This window comes from Amblyomma maculatum, chromosome 2 (genome assembly GCF_055883805.1).
Source record: "Amblyomma maculatum isolate TAMU_Amacu chromosome 2, ASM5588380v1, whole genome shotgun sequence".
Lineage (NCBI taxonomy): Eukaryota > Metazoa > Arthropoda > Arachnida > Ixodida > Ixodidae > Amblyomma > Amblyomma maculatum.
In genome coordinates, this window is record NC_139345.1 from 105,551,426 (window position 1) to 105,571,234 (window position 19,809).

At 45.1% G+C, this 19,809-nt stretch overlaps 2 protein-coding genes across 8 annotated transcripts in view; one reads left to right on the forward strand and one right to left on the reverse strand.

Annotated features, from left to right (window-relative positions):
- The window catches only part of LOC146199481 (folate receptor gamma-like), a 22,192-nt gene extending 7,276 nt beyond the window's left edge, over window positions 1-14,916 (forward strand). Inside the window, exons 3-6 of the mRNA XM_084594974.1 lie at window positions 6,877-7,074; window positions 8,790-8,925; window positions 12,365-12,444; window positions 14,170-14,916. Coding sequence (XP_084451100.1) covers window positions 6,877-7,074; window positions 8,790-8,925; window positions 12,365-12,444; window positions 14,170-14,388 — 633 coding nt within the window. The 3' untranslated portion in view covers window positions 14,389-14,916. The remainder of the gene's footprint in view (window positions 1-6,876; window positions 7,075-8,789; window positions 8,926-12,364; window positions 12,445-14,169) is intronic.
- Window positions 14,917-15,063: 147 nt separating this feature from the next.
- dlg1 (MAGUK family member discs large 1) overlaps window positions 15,064-19,809 on the reverse strand; it is a 627,306-nt gene continuing 622,560 nt past the window's right edge. For all 7 annotated transcript variants that reach the window (XM_084594971.1, XM_084594967.1, XM_084594969.1 and 4 more), the window contains one exon: window positions 15,064-18,752. In XM_084594971.1, the coding sequence (XP_084451097.1) occupies window positions 18,646-18,752 (107 nt within the window). In that variant the 3' untranslated portion in view covers window positions 15,064-18,645. The remainder of the gene's footprint in view (window positions 18,753-19,809) is intronic.

Sequence of the window (19,809 nt, forward strand, 5' to 3'; positions counted from 1 at the left end):
CGCCCGCGCTCTTAAATCTTAAAAAGGGATTGTTCGAGCGCTTAAGTCAGTCTATACTTTGAGAGCTGGAGCGACAACGAACGATAGGTATTATATTTTAGTTTGCTTAGGCCTCACGTACATCTAAAGGCTAAAGCCGCCTTTGACGTCACAGCCATCGGACTTTTGCGTTAGGGAAATCGCAACAGCATGGGAAATTACTTAGCAGTAGTTAAGGGTAGCAGACGCATGCCGCGTGTTTATGCATGAATGGCAATGTCTTGCATCATTACGTAAAAATGCATGCAAATGAAAGAGTTGAGACAAATTATATGCGATTTTAAAACTAGAATTTTTATGGGCACCACTTGAAAGTGCTACAGATTTGAAGCATGCAATTCCGGGACACAAATTGCGGGAAACTCTTAAATTTGTAAGCAGGAAGTAAAATGCGCGGCTTGGCGTGCAGGACGGTCGCTGAAATGGAAGGGAAGCAACGTACGGGCTGTGTTTTTATTTATTAATATTCTACATATTATTTCTTCGCAATGCACTACGCTAGTGGTTGTCGCCGTGTGGAAACGTGGCACGCGGTTCCTTACCGAATACCGATGGTTAAAGGTTGCCTGCAATGGTGAGAAATTATTTTCAAAATAAAACCGCGCATCATGCACAAAAGTGGGAATTAATAATTCATTCCTTTTTTTTTTTGTCCATGATGCGCGGTTGCGATGAAAACTCGCTATATCAGATAAATGTTTGGGGGCAGTGAAATCGGCGCTAGTCGTTCTTGAGTGCTAAGGCTTGTACTGTACTTTACAAGGTTTACCATATACTGTCATTTAGGTTACGCCTTAATCTTTTGCCCTTTAATTTAAACGCGGGCGTGTGGTCCCCTCTTCTCTGCGGTCAAGGCCCTGCGTGCGTTGTCAATTTGGGGCAATCCATGTGCTCGTGTTAACGTTTCGAAAACTTCCCTTGCTTTGACTTAGCTTCAACTGGCTAGGAAAAAGCGGCTGTTCGTGGTTTACGGGGATTCCCTGTGTAAGCGACTTGGGCTTTTTCTTTTTTTTTTTTTTCTTTTTTTTTTTTTTTTTTCAAAACTCCATAAGCCAGCTTTCATACATAGCAAAAATTCCTTCACCATGGCAGGGCGACCTGTCGTAGGAGCCGAAGTTGGGTGCAGCGTTGGATACTTCTATTTAAAGTATTTTGTCATGAACAATCCTATAGTGATCGGCATTCCTTTGCAATCTCAGCGTGGGTGAATGGTTTCTGGGAAGAAACCAGTTTAGCAGAGTTGCGTTGCATCCCTTTATCGCAGCCATGGTGAAAGGGTTTTTCGCTGCGCAGAGAAGCTGTCTGCCACAGTTTCGCGAAGGCTCCATAATGGACCCTGTATTGAAGGCGCGCGCTTTTGACTTCGAATAATTTCGACCGCCTAGGAATTTTTCACGTGTACTGACATCGCACAGTACACGAGCTCTTTTCTTCCTCCATTGAAACGCGGCCGAGACCGCACCCGAGTACTCCTGCCCTCTAGTCAAGGTCATCACCGCAGCGGGCAACACCGGCTGTAAGCAACTATACGTGGAACACTTAAAAGTGCACAAGGGCAAAGCTGCGAGAATTGTTTCGAACGACAATGTGACAGCGATACAAGGACAGATAGCTGACACTCGGCAGATTTCCTGTTTGTCTACCTGCACTTGAAGTACACATGACCGAAGGATCGAATGGCGTAATAAATACATGTAAAAATATGAGACCTGTCCCACTTATGATGTTTGCCTGGCAAATGGCTCCATATGATTGGCGTGCGCACAGTGCATTATGTAAAAAAGAAAAATGGCTGAAACAATGAGGTGAGCAATGATACAATGAGCCATAGGTTAAACTGTAATTTAGTGCAAGATGCTGATAAACTGTTATTGTTTTCCACTCGTTGTGCGTGGAAAAGAAACAATTGATGTAGCATTTTGTTTCCCTGCAGCGAAGCGTAGGTATACATTGGCGCAATATCTGTCATCCCGTAGCTGCGTCCACTCCAGGACCAAGAGCGATCACCATCGTCAGCAGCAGCCTAAGTGTACTCACCGCAGGGCAAATGCCTTTCCCATACTCCTCCAGCGGTCCAGCTGTGCTAGATCCCCTGCAAACTTTTTAACCTCGTCCGCCCACCTCACTTCTGCCGCTTGCTTTCTCATTGCATTACCTACCTACCTATGCCAACTTCTTCTTGGTTTCGAATAGAATGTCATTAACTCAGGTTCGTTCCTTGACCTTTTGCATAAGCGCTTCCTGTCTTTTAATTAAACCTCACTGCGTCGTCCCCAATTTAAGCTGAATAATTCTCGTTAGCCTCCTGGTTTCTGCTCCATGTGTGGGTACCGGTAATCATACTATACTGTTATGTACACTTCTCTCTTGAGGGACAGTGGTAGACTGCAAGTCATACCTGCCAAATGCGCTACACCCAATTATTGTTCTTCTGTTCACTTCACTGGCTTGGCCCTAACCTAGTCATCACCTGTCTTAAGTAGATTCTCTTATACCACTTCCATGCAGGGCCCTATATAGCAAATTGCTGTTCCATTCCGATGCTGTTGAACATATTGATTTTTAGACCCGCCGTTCTGCTTTGCCTTCTAGGTCATTGATCATTATTTCCAATTTGTCCCCTGAGTTACTTATCAAAGCAACGACTCATGGGCGAATTATACATTGCAGTATCCCAGCTTCTCTATACCGAGGTCTTTAAACGACACTTTAAACGAGCGGTATAATTAATAGCGCTGGAGAGATCGTCTCTCCCTGCCAATACACATTTCCTAATTGGGATTTTGGCCGACTTGTGGTGGTTCATTGTTTAGGGCACTCGACTGCTGATGCTGAGGACACGGGTTCGATCCTAGCCGCGGCGGCCGCTTTTCGATGGAGCCGAAAAGCAAGGTACATGCCCGTAAATATATACTGTGCGATATTAGTGCACGTTAAAGATCCGAAGCTGTACACTATACTGCGTCTCTCACAGCCCGAGTAGTTTTGGGACGTTAAATCCCAGTGAACCGAACGAATTAGGTTTTTATACTTCCTGAACACTGTGGTGGCTGTACAGCCGTCGCTTGTTGCATATTCCAGTATTTACACATGACTTTTCTACGCCATGGTAATATAGAGGATGCATGGTCATATTCTGCGCATTTTTCTATCACCCTGATAGCATGAATATCGTCCAGGTACAAAAGCCTGCCCCGCCGCGGTGGTCGCGGAATGTACGTGTTGCTGCAAATGCCTGATTTGTAATGGATCACGCAGCCCAAATCGCGTGGTTTTAACCCATGTTCTGTATTTGTCGCGTAATATTCTTTCCCTGTGTGTGTGTGGAGTAATGTTCTTTATGTGTGAAATCTGATAATAAATTAGTCAATAAAGAAAAAAAGCGGTGGTGCAGTGGTTAAGATGCCCGACTACTGTGCCGGAGTACCCGGGTTCGACACCTACCGCCAGCGGCTGCGTTTCGATGAGGGCGAAACGGAGAGGCGTCTGCGTGTCGTGCGATGTCAGTGCACGTTAAAAATCCCCAAGTGGTCAAAATTACTACATAGCCCGCCACTACCGCATTTATTTCTCTACACCTTCACTCCCACCTTCCTCCCATCCCTTACGGCTCAGTTCAGGTGCCCACAGAACAAGTGTGGCAGATACAGCGCCTCAGTTCCTTTCCTATCAACCAATTATAACTATTATAAAAGCCTGCATGGAGCTTTTGTTAAAATTTGATAAAGCTGCCCTGATTCTATTAGCGATTACCTTAATAGATTCCTAGTAGGCAAAGGACACTAGGGCTGTAATTTTTTTAATTCATTGACGTCTATGGATGAAGATAACGATTTCTTCCAAGATTCCTGTTCTGTCAAGATCAGGAGGCGTTGCGTGTACAGGGAGGCCAGTTGATCTCCTCTCCTGACCGCCCTCACTGATCTCTAAGTAACGATATCTCGCCGACAGCGTGCCTCCGTCATCCCCTGCCTTCGTTTGTATTCTCTTGGAGTTCGCGCGCTCCGTTACATCATACCATCGCTTCTCTATAACCATCTGCGCTGTCTGCCCGGTCCATATCAGTTTCCTAGTTTTGATATCAGCTGTATCATTAATTTGTGTTCGTTCCCTATCTCTAATCCGCTTTAGTATACTTCCTATGCCTCAACTTTAGATGCATCATCTTATCCTTTCCATAGCTCGCTAATCTGACCTCGTTTTAATTTCAAGCCTTTTCGTTAACCCCCAAGTTTCTGCCCCACTTTCTGCTCAAGGCTTCATGTGTTTGAACGTAAAGAAAAAAAAAAAAAGTGCTCGAGACGAGTGACGGTGAGCAACGCCATAAAGATAACCGTACATTTTCTTCCACGTAGAACCACCAGTGACGGTTTTTCTCGCTGACGTCATTAATTATGTAGCTCGCTCAGCATATCCTCGGGACAAATACATATCTTCCGCAACGCCGATGCTATCGCCGTCTTCATTGTCTTCCTCATTGCGAGTCCTTCGGCGACGAGCCGAGAGAGTTCACCCGACCACACGTCGCACGTGAGTCTTTCAGGCGCCGTATACTACGCATGTCTGTTCTGCTTCCACGAGATGGACTGTCAGCGAAACAGATAAAGGCGCGTGATAAAAGGAAACTGGAGCAACGGCTGCGATGACTTGCTGCTGCAAAAAGATAAGCGTCCCGACATATTTGCGGCGAGCGTGAAGCTTGTTCCATGAAATGGCGAATTCTGCTGCTCGAATTCTATTCCCAAAAGCTACGAGCGCATTTGTGGGAGTGCTGCCACTTGGCAGGAGAAGGGCCAAAAGTCTTATTGCCGCCTGAAGATATTCCGTACGAGCCAAGCGAATTCCATCGGCTTTAAATTTTCGACAAATATTGTACCTGCAGGTGTTCTTTGTATACCGGGAAGGACGAATTTAAGAGAGGGAAAGGCGTTGGAAGCGACTATTCATTAGTGTTAATTGAGCAAGGTTCACGCTTTGACCATTGCTCAACTGTCTATGTTGCACTGTGGCATAATCAGGAAATGTAATATATTCACATCAGGCACTCCATGCGGCTACCGTGTTAGACGCGACGAGAGGACACAACATGACCATAACGTCCCTCAGACCTGATTTTCGTGACCGATTTAAGATATAATTCCCGCCTAAACGGCGAATTCTGCCCTCTTTACGACCACGTGCAAAGTGATGAGATTATGCAAATTATGCCGACATTTTTGCACTCGCCTATGATAGTAGACTGTCGCTTAATGTACAGTTTAATACGGTATAACTTTAGACCATGTTTCCAACGTTTAGGACTGCTGAATTCAAAATAATTTCATGCCTATCCCCCACCCGTTATATGAAAATAGAGGGCTTTAGAAGTGGGCTTTTAAATTTAAAATACAGAGCGCCTCAGTCAAAGCTACTCGGTCACTCAGTCTGTTTTGTCGTTGCTTGATTGAAACGAAGCCAATAAATCAGTGCAGCCTCTACCATGGTCAAACCATTTCTGTAAACGATCGATAGGATGTGGAAAACAGGCGCATAGTCGTTCGTTACCGCGCTGCGGTCTGGTGCTAACTGCACCGTCACAGATTCGATCCCAGCCGCGGGCAGCCACATCTCAGTGCATGCGAACTGTAGAACCTCTAGTGTACGAAATGCGTCCGAGTTGGTTTACTGCGGTATACATCTGAATTATTTAAGAGTATATTCCTTTCTTTTTCCCCTCATCAACACGGGGAAATTCCATCATCTCCATGCGCCCATTCTGGACTTTTCAGAATAGGTATTATTATTATTATTATTATTATTATTATTATTATTATTATTATTATTATTATTATTATTATTATTATTATTATTATTATTATTATTATTATTATTATTATTATTATTATTATTATTAATAGGTAGGGTTTCAGTCACTTGTGCCACCATTTCGAGGCAAACTGCAGTTTAGCATATATTCGTAGCCCGTGTGTTTATTTGTCGCCTGAGAATCCGCTTATTCTCTAATTAGAGGAAAATCAGTTGGGTCCCAGTCAGGGTGTCATGGTGCGCGGTCGTCGCCGTCTTAGTAGAGCAGTCGGAAATAATCAGGGGCTACTAAAAAAAAAAACATAAATAAAAACATATTGTGGTAATTTGTGTTTCTAATGATTTATGACTGATGACGATGACGAGTTTATTAAATCATTTTAATTGATTAACTGATGCATTAAAGAAAGAAAAAGGAAAAAGGTGGTTCAAAGGTGTCAAAATGCTCAGAATGAAAAGCCAATGCTTAATGATATGCTAATAAAAAAAAGGTAGTGTGTAATTGATAAGTTAATTCAAATACTTATTGGAAAAAAATGAAAAATGTGTTCTATATGGTGTCAAACTGCTTAGAATGGAAAATCAATGCTTACTGATTCTAAGTATCGGTGTGAAAAAAAAAAAGAAAGGAAAGAACGAAACTAAAAAAAAAAAAAATGAAAGCACAGAAAAGTGACAAAAAAACAAAACAAACATCGTCCGTGTGTGCAATACGCTATCGCGTCATGCCCTTAACGGCGGAGCTAATTGTCACCCATTTTTTTTTTTTATCCATGTTGCACCGATTGCAAGCGTACCCCATGTTCAACTTTGCGCACATATTTGCGCATTACGAAGTATAAATGTTTTTTTTTTCTTTTGTGTGTGTGTGTGGGGGGGGGATATGCACGTTAGAGCGCGAGACGAAGTGTTCTACGAATTTTCCTCTCCTGCGAGCGAATTTCGCGCGCGTTTAAATGACGACGGAAAGTTACACGTCGGCACTGGAGACGTTTGAACGAAAACACTGACAGGCGCGGCCCCGCTGTGCAGTGCTCGCCATGGAAGGACCACTCGTGCTGCACGGAGAAGACGGCGCACGACGTGCACCACAAGGACATGTACAGCATGTCGCTGGACTTCTGCGAGGGACAGACCGGCCGCAAGATGTCCGACGCCTGCCGGGAGCACTTCCGCAAGGACCTCTGCTTCTACGAGTGCGAGCCCAACATCGGCCCCTGGATCGTCAGGGTAGAGTATATTTATACCCGAGAGAAAGGGAAGGGGAGGGCGAGGCTCCGACTTGGCGGTCCTGGCGAACGCACGAGGACTGCGAAGTTTCAGTGCCAACGTGACCTTTGTCACGTATTGTCAGCGCAATTTGTGGATCGCCGCTGGCATACGCGCGACCGGTACGTGTGGTTCAAATTACGTAATTGTCGGCCGCTACCACGGAGTGGTGCTTGATCCGCTAGTCACGCGCGCAGCTGAAAGTACCTGGCTCACTATATGGTATCACAAGAATGCGCGTATCGTGAGGCCGCTGCTCACGCCGGCGCCTTAATTAGTAACGTCTCGTGTATACACTAGAGGACTGAACAGCAAGGGGAAAAAAAAAAAAAAAAAAAAAATCTTCTCTGTTAAGAAGCGTGCCAGTTTTTTTTTTTCTTTTTTTTTTTTCCAAACGCGCAGCTAGAAACCGCAACAGTCCACTATACTTGCGTAACTGTACGTGACGCGTACCGGCTACATCTTCCGTTCCTAAAGGGGCAACCATGTCCATACTACACGTGTTTCTAGTCTTCACATCAATCGCTGTTCTTTTTCAATAATGGCAGTCGGATTGGTCTTGTCGCCCCAACTAATAACATGCCTTTCATACAGTTTTTTGTCGAGGAAACTTTAAAAAGTAATGTGGAACGTACTGTTTTCACATTCTCACATACGCAGTCTCAAGTGTCTCTGTCAATATCTTTATTGTGCTGAGAAGTACATGTGATCACTCGAGCCAAGCACAGGAATCGCGTGTGTGCCGTCGCTCTGAGTGACCCTACACCTAGCTACACCTAGCTACACCTGAATGAACCTATACACCTAGCTGCCTAAGCTCGGTAGTTACTACGGCACCTCGTTTGAAGCTTGTAGCCTCAAAAAATCACGAGCTATTGTCTGGTAGGTGCTACAGTTGGCAGACGACAAGGCCGGGCACTAAATGGTGAGCGGGTTGTGTGATGTCAGAGACCAGATGGCTGTGGTCGAGTTAGAATAATCAGCTGCCAGCTTGGGCAGAACACACAGTTTACACTTATTTCGTGGGCCTAGGACGTCGCTCCCCCCCCCCCCCCCTCCCCCCATACAGGACCCACCTGCCCTAATTCACGACACCTGGGACAAATAAAGTTGTCTCTCTCTCTCTCTCTCTCTGCTACATGAAGGTTGAAGTGAGAAGCGAATACCATGTGCTGTCGCTCCGATTGGCTAAGCTGTTTCGTGCTGTGGCTCGCGCGAGTAATTTAAACTACAGGCCGGTATAACAGCCTAGGAGTAACCGATGATTGACCGTGACATAATATTTGACTTTGACCCAAACCACGAGCCAATAACCCAATGCTTCTCAGTAGAGTGCAATTGGTGTAACCAAGTTAAATCTTTTTTTTTTTACTGCCTCCTTTGATGTTATTGGCGTTTTTTTTTTTGTTTCGTGTTTTCTTTTTTCTTTTTTTGCTCCGAACAAAATTTTGCACCTAGTACACGGTATTCTGTGCGTGTGCAGTGGCTGCGCTCTCGGAATTATTCTCACACGCATGAAAATTATAAGCCTCCACTGATAATGCACCTTTCGAGTGAAATGATTGCGGGAAGGTAGGGAGGAAGGAAGGCGCTTTTTTGTTATTGTAGTTATTGTATTGGGAAGTGTTTGGTGTTTCGTTTCCTTTGAGATGAGTGAACCTTCTTGCCCTGGACAGGTCGACCGGAAAATAGGGAAGGAGCGGTTCTTCGAGGTTCCTCTGTGCTACAGCGACTGCCTCAGATGGTGGAATGACTGCAGGAACGACTTCGCCTGCACGCCAAATTGGCCGAGAGGGTTCATCTTCTCGGGAGGTACGTGGGTTACTCGCTACTAGTTACACCCAAGACAGGCTCGCATGGAAACGCTTGTCGTTCCAAACAATCTGAAAAAGAGTTTCCATGCAGTGTGTCGGCGAGGCGAGCTAGTCAGGCGCAGAAAGGGGTGCTGTATCTCATGATGGGAAAACTGCTCGAAATACGCGGAGTGTGAATTAGTGCTTATTGCTGTTAACGGTGACGGGATAAATCATCAGTTCAAATAAACCGAAGTTCGAAGAACAAGGATCGACTCTGAGCCTCCGTACTGCATCCGCGCCTGATTGATCGACAGAGCCTACTGAGCCTCCGCGAAAATCCTGATTGATCGACAGAGTATATATGGATGGATGGATAAAACTTTATTTGAGAAAAGGAGTTTGAGACTCTCAGATCCACGTCAAAACAACATGGCCTCGCGCAGAAGTTCGATACACCGCACAAAGCTCACGTGAAAATCGACGTAGTCACGCGTGGAACGAAAGTGGTTAAGACATAGCATACATGTAGTTGAAAAAGATCGCCGCGTCTTAAATCATTTAAGTTAATAAAGCAATTAATTTCGCTGGAAAGCCCCGGCGGGGTGGCGCAGTGGTTATGGCGCTCGACTACTGTTCCCAAGGAAGCGGGATCGAATCCCGGCCTCGGCGGCAGCTTTTCGATGGAGGCGAAACGGAGTGGCGTCCGTGTGCTGTGCGATGTCAGTGCACGTTAAAGAACCCCAGGTGGTCGAAATTTCCGGTGTCCTCCACTACGGCGTCTCTCATAGCCTGAGTCGCTTTGGGACGTTAAACCCCACAAAACACACCAAACCAATTTCGCTGAAAAAAAAAAAAAATGATTGGGACTTCAGGTGGGACTCGAATTCACGACGCTTGGGCTGCGAGTCAGACACTAACAATTTCAGCAGCGCCTAACAGGACGAGAACAGAGCGCAGAGGAACACGCGGGACAATCAGCGGCCGCCTGTGTTGTCTCGCAGACGTATCGTCTGTTTATCGTCGTGTGCGACGGCGTGAACAGCAAAGGGCAAGGCGACACCGGCAACGGGAATCAACCGGATATAAGCGACGATCGTAGCTAAGGGAAAGTGAGTTGGAATATGAGAACAGAAAACGTCGGCAAAAAAAACAAAAAAGGAAAACGTTTCAGGTCACTACAGCCACCCGCATTGGAGCTAGGAATGCGTAAGCAGATCACTTCGTTTTGCTATTTAGACGTCTAATTGACTTTTATTGGATCTAATTAATTGACTAATTACTCCACATGCACCATAACTTTTTCCCTGGCGACATTTCTTCATCATCTATCGACTACACCATTCACTTTTTCCTATTGTCCCCTCACTTCGACGCAATATCTTGGTTGTGAACGGAATTCGTGCAATTTGGCCAGGAGATGCGTGCCCATCGCGTGGAGTTGAAGGCAGGCCAACAAATGGTGTTCACTGTTCGGTACCGGCACTGCAACGTGAAGACAGACTGCCTCGTTCTGTCTTTCGGACATATAATTCGTTCTCACGGGACTGCAGGCGGAACCGAAAGACTGCGCTCTCGTGTGTCGTCAGTTGGACTAGGCACCCCGCCACCGTCACTCGCATTCAAGGCCGCCAGCAGAAAAGCTCGACGTCCTGTCCGAGCTCGTGAGAATCAGGATCGTATTCTCCGTCGGCGTGTTTTGATAGAGGAGCGACAGCAAACGGAGCCACGCGGTATCTGGGACACTCCGCCCGTTGCCCACGTGAGCGCCGGTACACGTAATACGCGCACGCGAAGCTCACAAGCGGAGTATCTGGTGGTGGATTATTTGTTTGGTAGTAACTGCTGATATCGACGCAGAGGGTGTTTGTGGCTGCTCCTGGTCTTCCGGGGCTGGGAACCAAGTGGCCTTCGCCGGTTGTGGTCTAGGCTCCTCACCACCGGGGTATCCGTTGTGCGTGCTGTCAACGCACTAGCCGCTTCGATCCTTCCCTTATTCCTTCAGTCGCAATAACGCAATCAAAAAAGTAATAAAGCTTATTACTATGCTATATAAAGGCGCCCGCGTATAAGCGTGCAGGGAATAAATGCAAAGGCGCTCAGGCGAAGCGTTTATCACACGCAACACAGTATTTTATTTACGTTTGTTTACGTGCAAGCTTTATTCCCACAGCCTTAACTGACCGATGTATGTGATGTTTGCCTGAGTGAAAGTGAGAACGAAGTTGATAGTTTCCTCGTGATTTCGGCCTGTAAGGACCTATCGTGCATTAAATTAGCGTCTGAGGCAAGTGCACGGTTGCCTTGAACTAGAGTGGATGATGATAAACTCTTTATTTACTCCCCAAACTAGGGGAATCAGTCTGTGGCAAACGGGTGGCGATCTGGCGGGTCGCAAGTGCGCTCAGCGATAAAGCGTGTATCAGAGAGCTTTTTAAAGAAGCGAGACATTTGCTTTAATTTAGCGACCCACTACGCTGGGGCTTCGCTCGCACCACTGTTCTACTGCGGATTTAAACTTCTCATCACGAGGCACTCGATCCAGAAGACTGTCGTGCGCCGCTCATGTTCTCTGGTCACTCGCACATGTGCACCTGACTTTTGTTGTTTTCTGGGAATGTGTTTGCGAAGCCATGCGCACCATTAAAATTCACTTAAAAAGCTTGACTCAGGAAGCTAAACGCCAGCTTCTGTACTTTCGAAAGTGCCTCTCTCGTCGGCCATGTTTTAGTACACTCTATCCGCCAAATCGAAACCGCGCTGCTGAGGTGCGCACGCAGCCACGCCCACAAGCGAGCGTCACTCTATCGGCTGCGCGTACGTCACGTGGTCTCTCCGCTTCTTCCCGCGCGCTGCGGCATGATGCGACCACAGGCGTGCGCAGGGTTCTGTATTAAAGGGAGGCACACATGCAGCTCTGGCGAAGCGGCGACAGGTTCAGGCTAAGAACGGAACACTAGAGTTCATCTAGATATATTAAGATGAAATTTCGCATTTCAGCTAAACAAGGTGGAGATACCTACTTTCATTGCAGAAATGCCATGTACCCAACGGAAAAAAAATTCAAAACTTGCGCAGCAGAAGTGCGCTACCGACTAAGCCGAGAAAGCGGAAGTTCTTGTTAAAGCTCACAATGCAGTAACGGCTACGTGTATAAAAAAGACGACGCGCTAGACCTGCCAGGTTTCTTCGGTGCATATAACTACAAGAATGGCGTTCGCAAGAATTTCACGCATTAGCATTTAATGCCCTTTAGCATTTGGCGTGCGAGGACAGAGTCGTTTGGGGAATGCTGCAGGAAAGTTCGCAAAAATATGTCTTTTCCATACGCAGCATTTTCCCATCTCTGCTCACGCCATACCTCCCAGTGGAGTTTACAACTAGACAAATATAAATCTGCATTTGAGCTCTTGCATACACCTTTTTTTTTTTTTTTTTTTTTTTTTTTTAATGCGCAGGGAAAAACCACTGCCCCAAGGCAGCGAGGTGCGTCACTTTCGATAAGATGTACTCGGGGCCTGAAGACTTCTGCAACCAGGTATGTAGTACATCTACAATGCATCGCGATCAGCCCTTTATAAAAAAGTCGAACGCCCGTTGCCACCCACTTTCACCTTACTGCACCCAGCGCGACTCTTTAGGAAGTGGAAGGTAGCGTTGAGGCATCTCACTACTAACCTCACCATTGAGCCTAAAGCAGAGAAAAGGTGCCATTGGCGGAGTATTAAATGGCGACAGAAATAGCTTACAGTGGAAGTACGCCAGCGCAGCGAGTGAAGTGATGGTAAAAGGTGAAAGGAGAATCAGTTGTGGCTCCGGTTGCAATTATATGGGTATTCTAGGTGTACAGAAACAATGACAGAATATGGGAATGAAAGAATCGACATGTGGTGTGGCCTTGTAGTAGGAATGCACCATTAGGTGCAAAAGTGTAAATCTTTCATGACTGACTGTGCAGTAATTATTGCACTCTTTTCGTAGCTCATCCCATCTCAAATGCCCCCATGCTAGTACTTCTATTCAGGGTGGTGCCAGCCACTACCTGGTAGGAAGACAGCTATATAGTTTTGCAAGGGTTGCATGATGACCTTCTTGTTCATTAGGATGTTTACATAAACTCAGGTGCTGGAGGAGTGGCATTTATTTAAGCTCCACAAAGTTTTATTGTGAATTTACAACAGAGATTCACTCTGCAGCTGTACTGAATGAACTACCTAGTCGCTCTACACAACATCAAATGTGGCCTTTTGGAAGAACATTACTGCACTGAGAATCGACTTTAGCTGACATAGTGGCATATAGTCGTCATTATCCAAAACAGTGATGCTAAACATAAAGGTCCTAGCTATCCCTTCTGGTGCACCAAGTTCTGTGAAAGAGAGGATGTGGGGCCACACGGCAGAGAGAAAGAGGTGCCATGGTGGAGGGGAAAGGGTAAAATACAGTGCTAGTGATGCCTCGAGTGACAGTAGTAATACAAAAACAACAGCTGCATTCTTTTCGTAGCTCATCCCATCTCAAATGCCCCCATGCTAATACTTCTATTCAGGGTGGTGCCAGCCACTACCTGGTAGGAAGACAGCTATATAGTTTTGCAAGGGTTGCATGATGACCTTCTTGTTCATTATGATGTTTACATAAACTCAGGTGCTGGAAGAGTGGCATTTATTTAAACTCCACAAAGTTTTATTGTGAATTTACAACAGAGATTCACTCTGCAGCTGTACTGAATGAACTACCTAGTCGCTCTACACAACATCAAATGTGGCCTTTTGGAAGAACATTACTGCACTGAGAATCGACTTTAGCTGACATAGTGGCATATAGTCGTCATTATCCAAAACAGTGATGCTAAACATAAAGGTCCTAGCTATCCCTTCTGGTGCACCAAGTTCTTCCCCTATATGGCTTAGCATTCCTATGGCACAGAAACACTACAAATTATGATTCCAGCCGGCTCTTAAGCTATCATATCATGGAATTTTAATTTTTATCACCAATCATCCATCTAACAAATGCTCTCGGTACTAGCCTACAAGTAAGTAGCAGTGCACACAAGGATGTGAACACTAAACTGGACTTTTCTGTTCATGCATGGCATAGTTCAAGTTGTATTGTGTCACCAACAGAGAGCACCGCAATATGTATATCATCCGAGACAACTGTGCATCTTTGTTTGTTACCTGCAGTCTTGGTGGATAAAACTTAAATCTGCTTCCTAAAGTTGTGCTGCTCTCTAAGAGATTCAAACGTTCATCACCAGGTGTGGGACCACTCGTGGAACGTGGTGCCAGACGACAAGCCCTGCATGCACATATGGTTCAACGCCACCAACGGGAACCCGAACCGAGTGGTTGCGCAGTACTACCAACTACAACGGCAGGTGCACAGCGGCACACAAGAACCCAACACTTCAAGCCACGCCACGACTTCTACTTGGCTGTTGCTGGTAGCTGTTTTTGCCATGGCTGCTGTGTCTTAAGGCTGCTGAGTGTACTTGCTGCCTTTTTCACCCAGCAATGCACGGATACCATGTGGCACTGTTTATAGACACCAAGAGCTCCCAGAATCATTCCATTAGAGTCACCTGAAAAGAAGTGCTCGAGAATTGTGGATACCTGTCGTCTGTGAGCTGTACTTACGGCTTTCTCCCCGTTTTCAACTGCTAAAAAGGGAGGTTGAGGCTCATGTTGGGAGGGCACTAGTGGTACACTGGTTTTGCGATTTGTTAGCAAGCAGTGCTATTCATTATGGCTGTCCTAGAATCAATGCCTTGAAAATGTTGCTTATGGTTCTATAACTTCAGATTCAGCAACACTTTGGAGAAGCAGCATGAACAAGCAACACACTTGAAAAGCCATTGTGAATATCCAGAACACTTTTTTTTAAACACCTCCATTTCTTCACGAATTGTGCCATGTACAAACTTTGAACACTATGCATCTCCTTAATTAAATGGCTGCCAGTATCACTGCTGTCAGCATTAGTTAGATATCACCGTCTAGGTTTTTTTAGTGTTTTTAATATAAATGTAGCATATGATGTTGGGTTAATGAAGGTTGATTTGTCACTTTGGTTAGCTTTGAATGTTAACTGTCACTATAACTATTACTAACACAAATTAAGCCACCCTGTGTCAAACATTCACACTCCCAAGCCATTTCCTCATAAATTTATTTGTATGTATACCTGTATACATGTACATACAATATACATATATATATATATCTGTATAAGCCTGTCAGATCTCAGTTTCACTTTATTTTTCTTCACTTTTGAGGGGTTCTGCAAGTGTTGAACATATTGCCAAATAGTAAAAAGAAAAGTGATGCTGTAATACTGCAGTAGTAACCCTCAATAAAACTCAAGCCATGTCTGCATAATCAATGCAAATCACAATTCACTGTGCATCAATGATAAAAACAACCTTGTCTAGCAGTAAAGCGAATGAACGAGTCTGTTAGTGATAGACGAATGGGAATGGGAGCAAAAGGATGAATAAACACAAAACGCTATATATATCACAAAGTCCTTGCTGGGAATTCAATCTACAGCTGGGAACTTGTCAACACTTCACCAGCAGAAGTGGGATGGGAAGGAAGCACGGAAGGCAACAATGAAAAAAATCTCGGCGATGCCATGGTAGCACAAAACAAACTAGCACCTGAAGAACACAAGCAAAGACTTCAGTACTTCCTCGATCGCGCACGAAACATGCGCGCATGCGTGTGGTGTGTGTGTAGTTACGCGTTAAGAGTGCATCGCTCTGTGCTCACACTGAAAAGGGAATCGAGGTGCGTCTATGCGCAAGTGTGTGTGTGTATGCAACGCTCCTTGTACTGAATGTTATGGCATTCAGACTATGCATTCATACAGTGAAAGAAGGAGCACACAGGATGTTGGCTGTGCTCGCCCCACAGAAACAATGCGAGCATTCGGATAACAATGCAGATGCAAGCATGCTGCAGACTTTGGGATTTTTTTTTTTTTCGTAGACAGCCAAGCAATTCAGGTGGCGTAGGCACGTCAAGCGATAGCATACCGTCTAGCAACTGCTCAGTGCAAAGAAGCAATAAAAGGGGTATGTAGCCTAGACATACACCAGTGTCTTCAACAAAACGTCAGCTATACAAATAATTAACTGCAGAAGATAAGACTGCTGCTCCTATGGGGTTAAAATACTTCCGGCGTCTCTCTGTACACAATTACTGTCGTTGGACAACGAAGCGGCTCTGTTTTTATTTTGGAGGAGCAGCAACTATAGCAGCCCTTGCACTGCGGCTTGAGCTAGGCATACAACGACAATGCTTTCATTAAGCCATTGCAACAAGGCTTTGCAAATGGGTTCGTGGAAGGAGGCATGCCTTTCACACAACAGACAGGCTTTGAAAACTGACAAGCGAGACAGCCTTGACAACAAAAAACAACGAAAAAAATTTACTGACAGCTTCAGTTGGCAATATCAGTCTCGGGATGACTTGCGCCTGCCTTTGCACTATTAATTTCAACGTTTAATTTGCTTCAGTAGCGTTTTGGGCACTTACATTTCCTCAAGGACCATTCAAAAAGTAGGCAAGGCAAGCATGAAGCGACTGCATCAGTAAAAAATAAACTGATTCGTGTACACACTTTGAAAAATGTGCTGCATGTCAGACACAGAACATGACACAGAACATGGTTCCAAACCTAAAAACCTCGCATTGCCTTTTCCAGTATGATTTCACTCTTGCAAAGCCACTGAGCTTACAAAAACTTGAGAACAGAGAGAGAGAGATTCTCCACGAATGAAAAATTACTCCTATGAAGTTACTGCACAAAAGCTAGTTCTTATCAGGTATTCGAGCTTGTAAGATTCACCTCACACATGTACATGCAGGGCAACCCGCAGTTATGCAAAGTACTCAGCCTGTGCTTGCCTTTCAACACCTGATATGCAACATTTGTACTTGCTATACAACAGGAATTTCCCAAGCTTGAGGACCTCAGGGTGAACCTGATTAAACTGCTCGAGTAAAAAAAGTATCTTCCACAAAAATTAACCTTCAACACCTACTACATTCTGTGCTTGCCAAAATGTACAGGGAGGTCTGCTACCATACTCTTTGAATGGTCCCTTCGAAAGCAAAGCGCTGTATAGGAGGCATATAAGAAAGCCGCGGTTAACAAAACTAAGAGCAGAGAAAACCAAGTGAAGCGACCAAATGGCACACTGATCTACTTAATCCATCACTGAGTCTTCTTTGCAGCATCTACTCTTCGCGGTTAAAAACGTGGGGCAGGTGTTCAAAGACTTCACACGTCCACCTGCATTGCATTCGTAAAGTCTATGTACAGTGTGTTGCAACCCGTGCAATGCTAAAGCAATACCTTGCATGACAGCTCTGTGATAGCAACACAACACCTCCTCTAACAAACCATTCACGAAACAGGGACAAATTAAAATACAGCAGGAGAACAACAGTGACTCGGATGACGTAACACATGAAGGTGCAACAACTGCAGTAAATATGTTTGCTCCAAATAGCAGCACTAGGAAGAGAATGCAGGCCACAAAATGAAAAGAAACAACCGTGCATACTTCACTGAGGGGCGACTCCTGCCTCCTGTGATTGACTGATTTTTACATACTTGAATTTCGCATGGATGACTTTAAATATGCAAAGCAGCATTTGACTGGCATATGCATGCAAGATGGGGTTTCTTTATGCAGAAACATAAATGATGCACTTCACTGTTTCTATCTTTTTAGCTGCCTAGAAGCACCTAACATATGCAACCAGTACAATTATCAGCAATATTTGAAATGCTGGTATGAGCCTTGGTTAGAAGCCTCACAAAAATATTTTGCCGTATTGCAAAGGTGTGGCGACCAATTACTGATTAAGCTTTACTCTTATTTTAACTTTTTCGTTTAGATGAACTAGTAGCAGGTGCAAAGACAAAAAAAAAAAAATAAAATAAAATAAAAAAAATCTGCACACAAAAACTGAACTGTCGGTGGCTTCTCCATAGAATGCAATCAGAAATTCGAGGGCCAGCTTTCTCCAACGCTGCACTGTCCACAACTCGTGCACCCAGTGTTTGGCATTTCGAGTTCCAAACAAGTAAACTTTCAACTTGAACTGCGACTTCCATTCTCGGCTACAGTCAGTGTGCACAGGGCAGGTCATGAGAGAAAGCAGCCAACAACCCCACAGGAAAAAGAATAACACCTGTGGCATTTCCTTCAATTATTTGTCAAGTGAACAGCAGGCATAAAAAAAAGGCAGGTGAAGGATGAAACATTAAAAGGTTACACAGTGAGTGTAAGAGCGGGTGACTGAGAGGGCAGGACAGTATTATACACGTGAATGCACAAAGAAAAAAAAAAAAAAATGAGAGACCGAGAGCTGCGGCCTTTCCTCCACTCTCTTTGCCACGGTGACTTTGCAGCGGGCGGTGGCCCACTTGGCGTTTCACGCAACACACCCCTGCCAGCGTCAAGTGTTCTTGCTGCGCACGCGCACATTCACACCACTGTCATTCCACGGTGAAACTCACTGTCGATCGGAAAAAGAAAAATGCCTCCTTCACCAGGCTCTTACACATGTGCTTCTCTTTCATTCGGTGATGAAGGATTCCCTACGTTGAATGTCTTCTTTCATGAAAGCGGTTTTCTTCGGAAATAAAAAGAAACGAAAGAAAAAAAAGTTTCCCCTTGACCCACTTTCAGGGCATCGTCCAACAGCTGCGCACATTTTCACAGCTTTTCTTTTGCTGTTACCCAAGCCGTCGATCCGCCGTTGTCGTCGATGACGTTTTTGACTTTCTTGTAAATCTCCTCAGGCGTGTCCCCTTGAATTATCGCTGAAAAAGATGACCAAAAGCAAAGGTGACGCTTTTATTACAGATGCACACGATTCAGATCTAGTGGTTAACAACAAACCAAACAGAAAAGGCAGGCATAAAGAAGGCACCTACACAGGACAGTGCACAGTTGCTCAAGCAAGCTTGGAGCAATTACTGTAGGAATTATTTGCCTATTCGCCACGAGGTCGACCTAGAGGGGGCGCTTTTGTCGCTTCAATAGTGTGGATCGGCAGCTGGCGGCACTCGCAAAAATGCACGCGGTGTAGGTCGGCTTTTAAGTTTACGACGGGCTTGTTGGCGAAGAAAATGTGCCTTCTGCAATGCATTAGTGATTTACTATTTAGTATGTTCCAATATTGCAGAAAAAAATCCGTGAATTTGGTCAATGCTGCGGAAAAGAAGCGCGGATTTTAAGAAAACTAGGCGCATAACTACCCGTCTTTTAGATTTACTGGCGTCGTTTCACATGCTTTTTGCGCTATACCGCGCTCATCGGGTTCATACTTGGGCCTGAAGTGTACCACTTGCCTAATGACAGCTGTGTTTTTCTTATCACCTCTTCAACAGTGCGCGCATTTCTTAAACGAGTGTCAGGCAGGGAAAAATTCTGTCAAGCCCACACAGTACTGACCTGCAGTACTTTAGAATAAATCGAGGCACTGCCTGGTTCATTATATCATACTTGACTCGAGGATTAAGCTGGTTAAATGATGCACTGACAGTGTACTGCCGGCGGGTTACTGTTGACTGCGTGGACATCGGCTCTGCCTAGAAAACCAGACACAAGTATTCCCCCAAAATGAGATTACGCCGACACTGTACAGAAAAGCTGACTGTTCACGTGAAAAAAAGAAACGCAAGAACACACACACACACACACACACACACACACACACACACACACACACACACACACACACACACACACACACACACACACACACACACACACACACACACACACACACACACACAAAAAAAAAAACACATGGGTTTAGCGCACCAAAGCGACATTGGCTACGACGGATGGTGTAGTAGCGGGCTTCGGTATGGT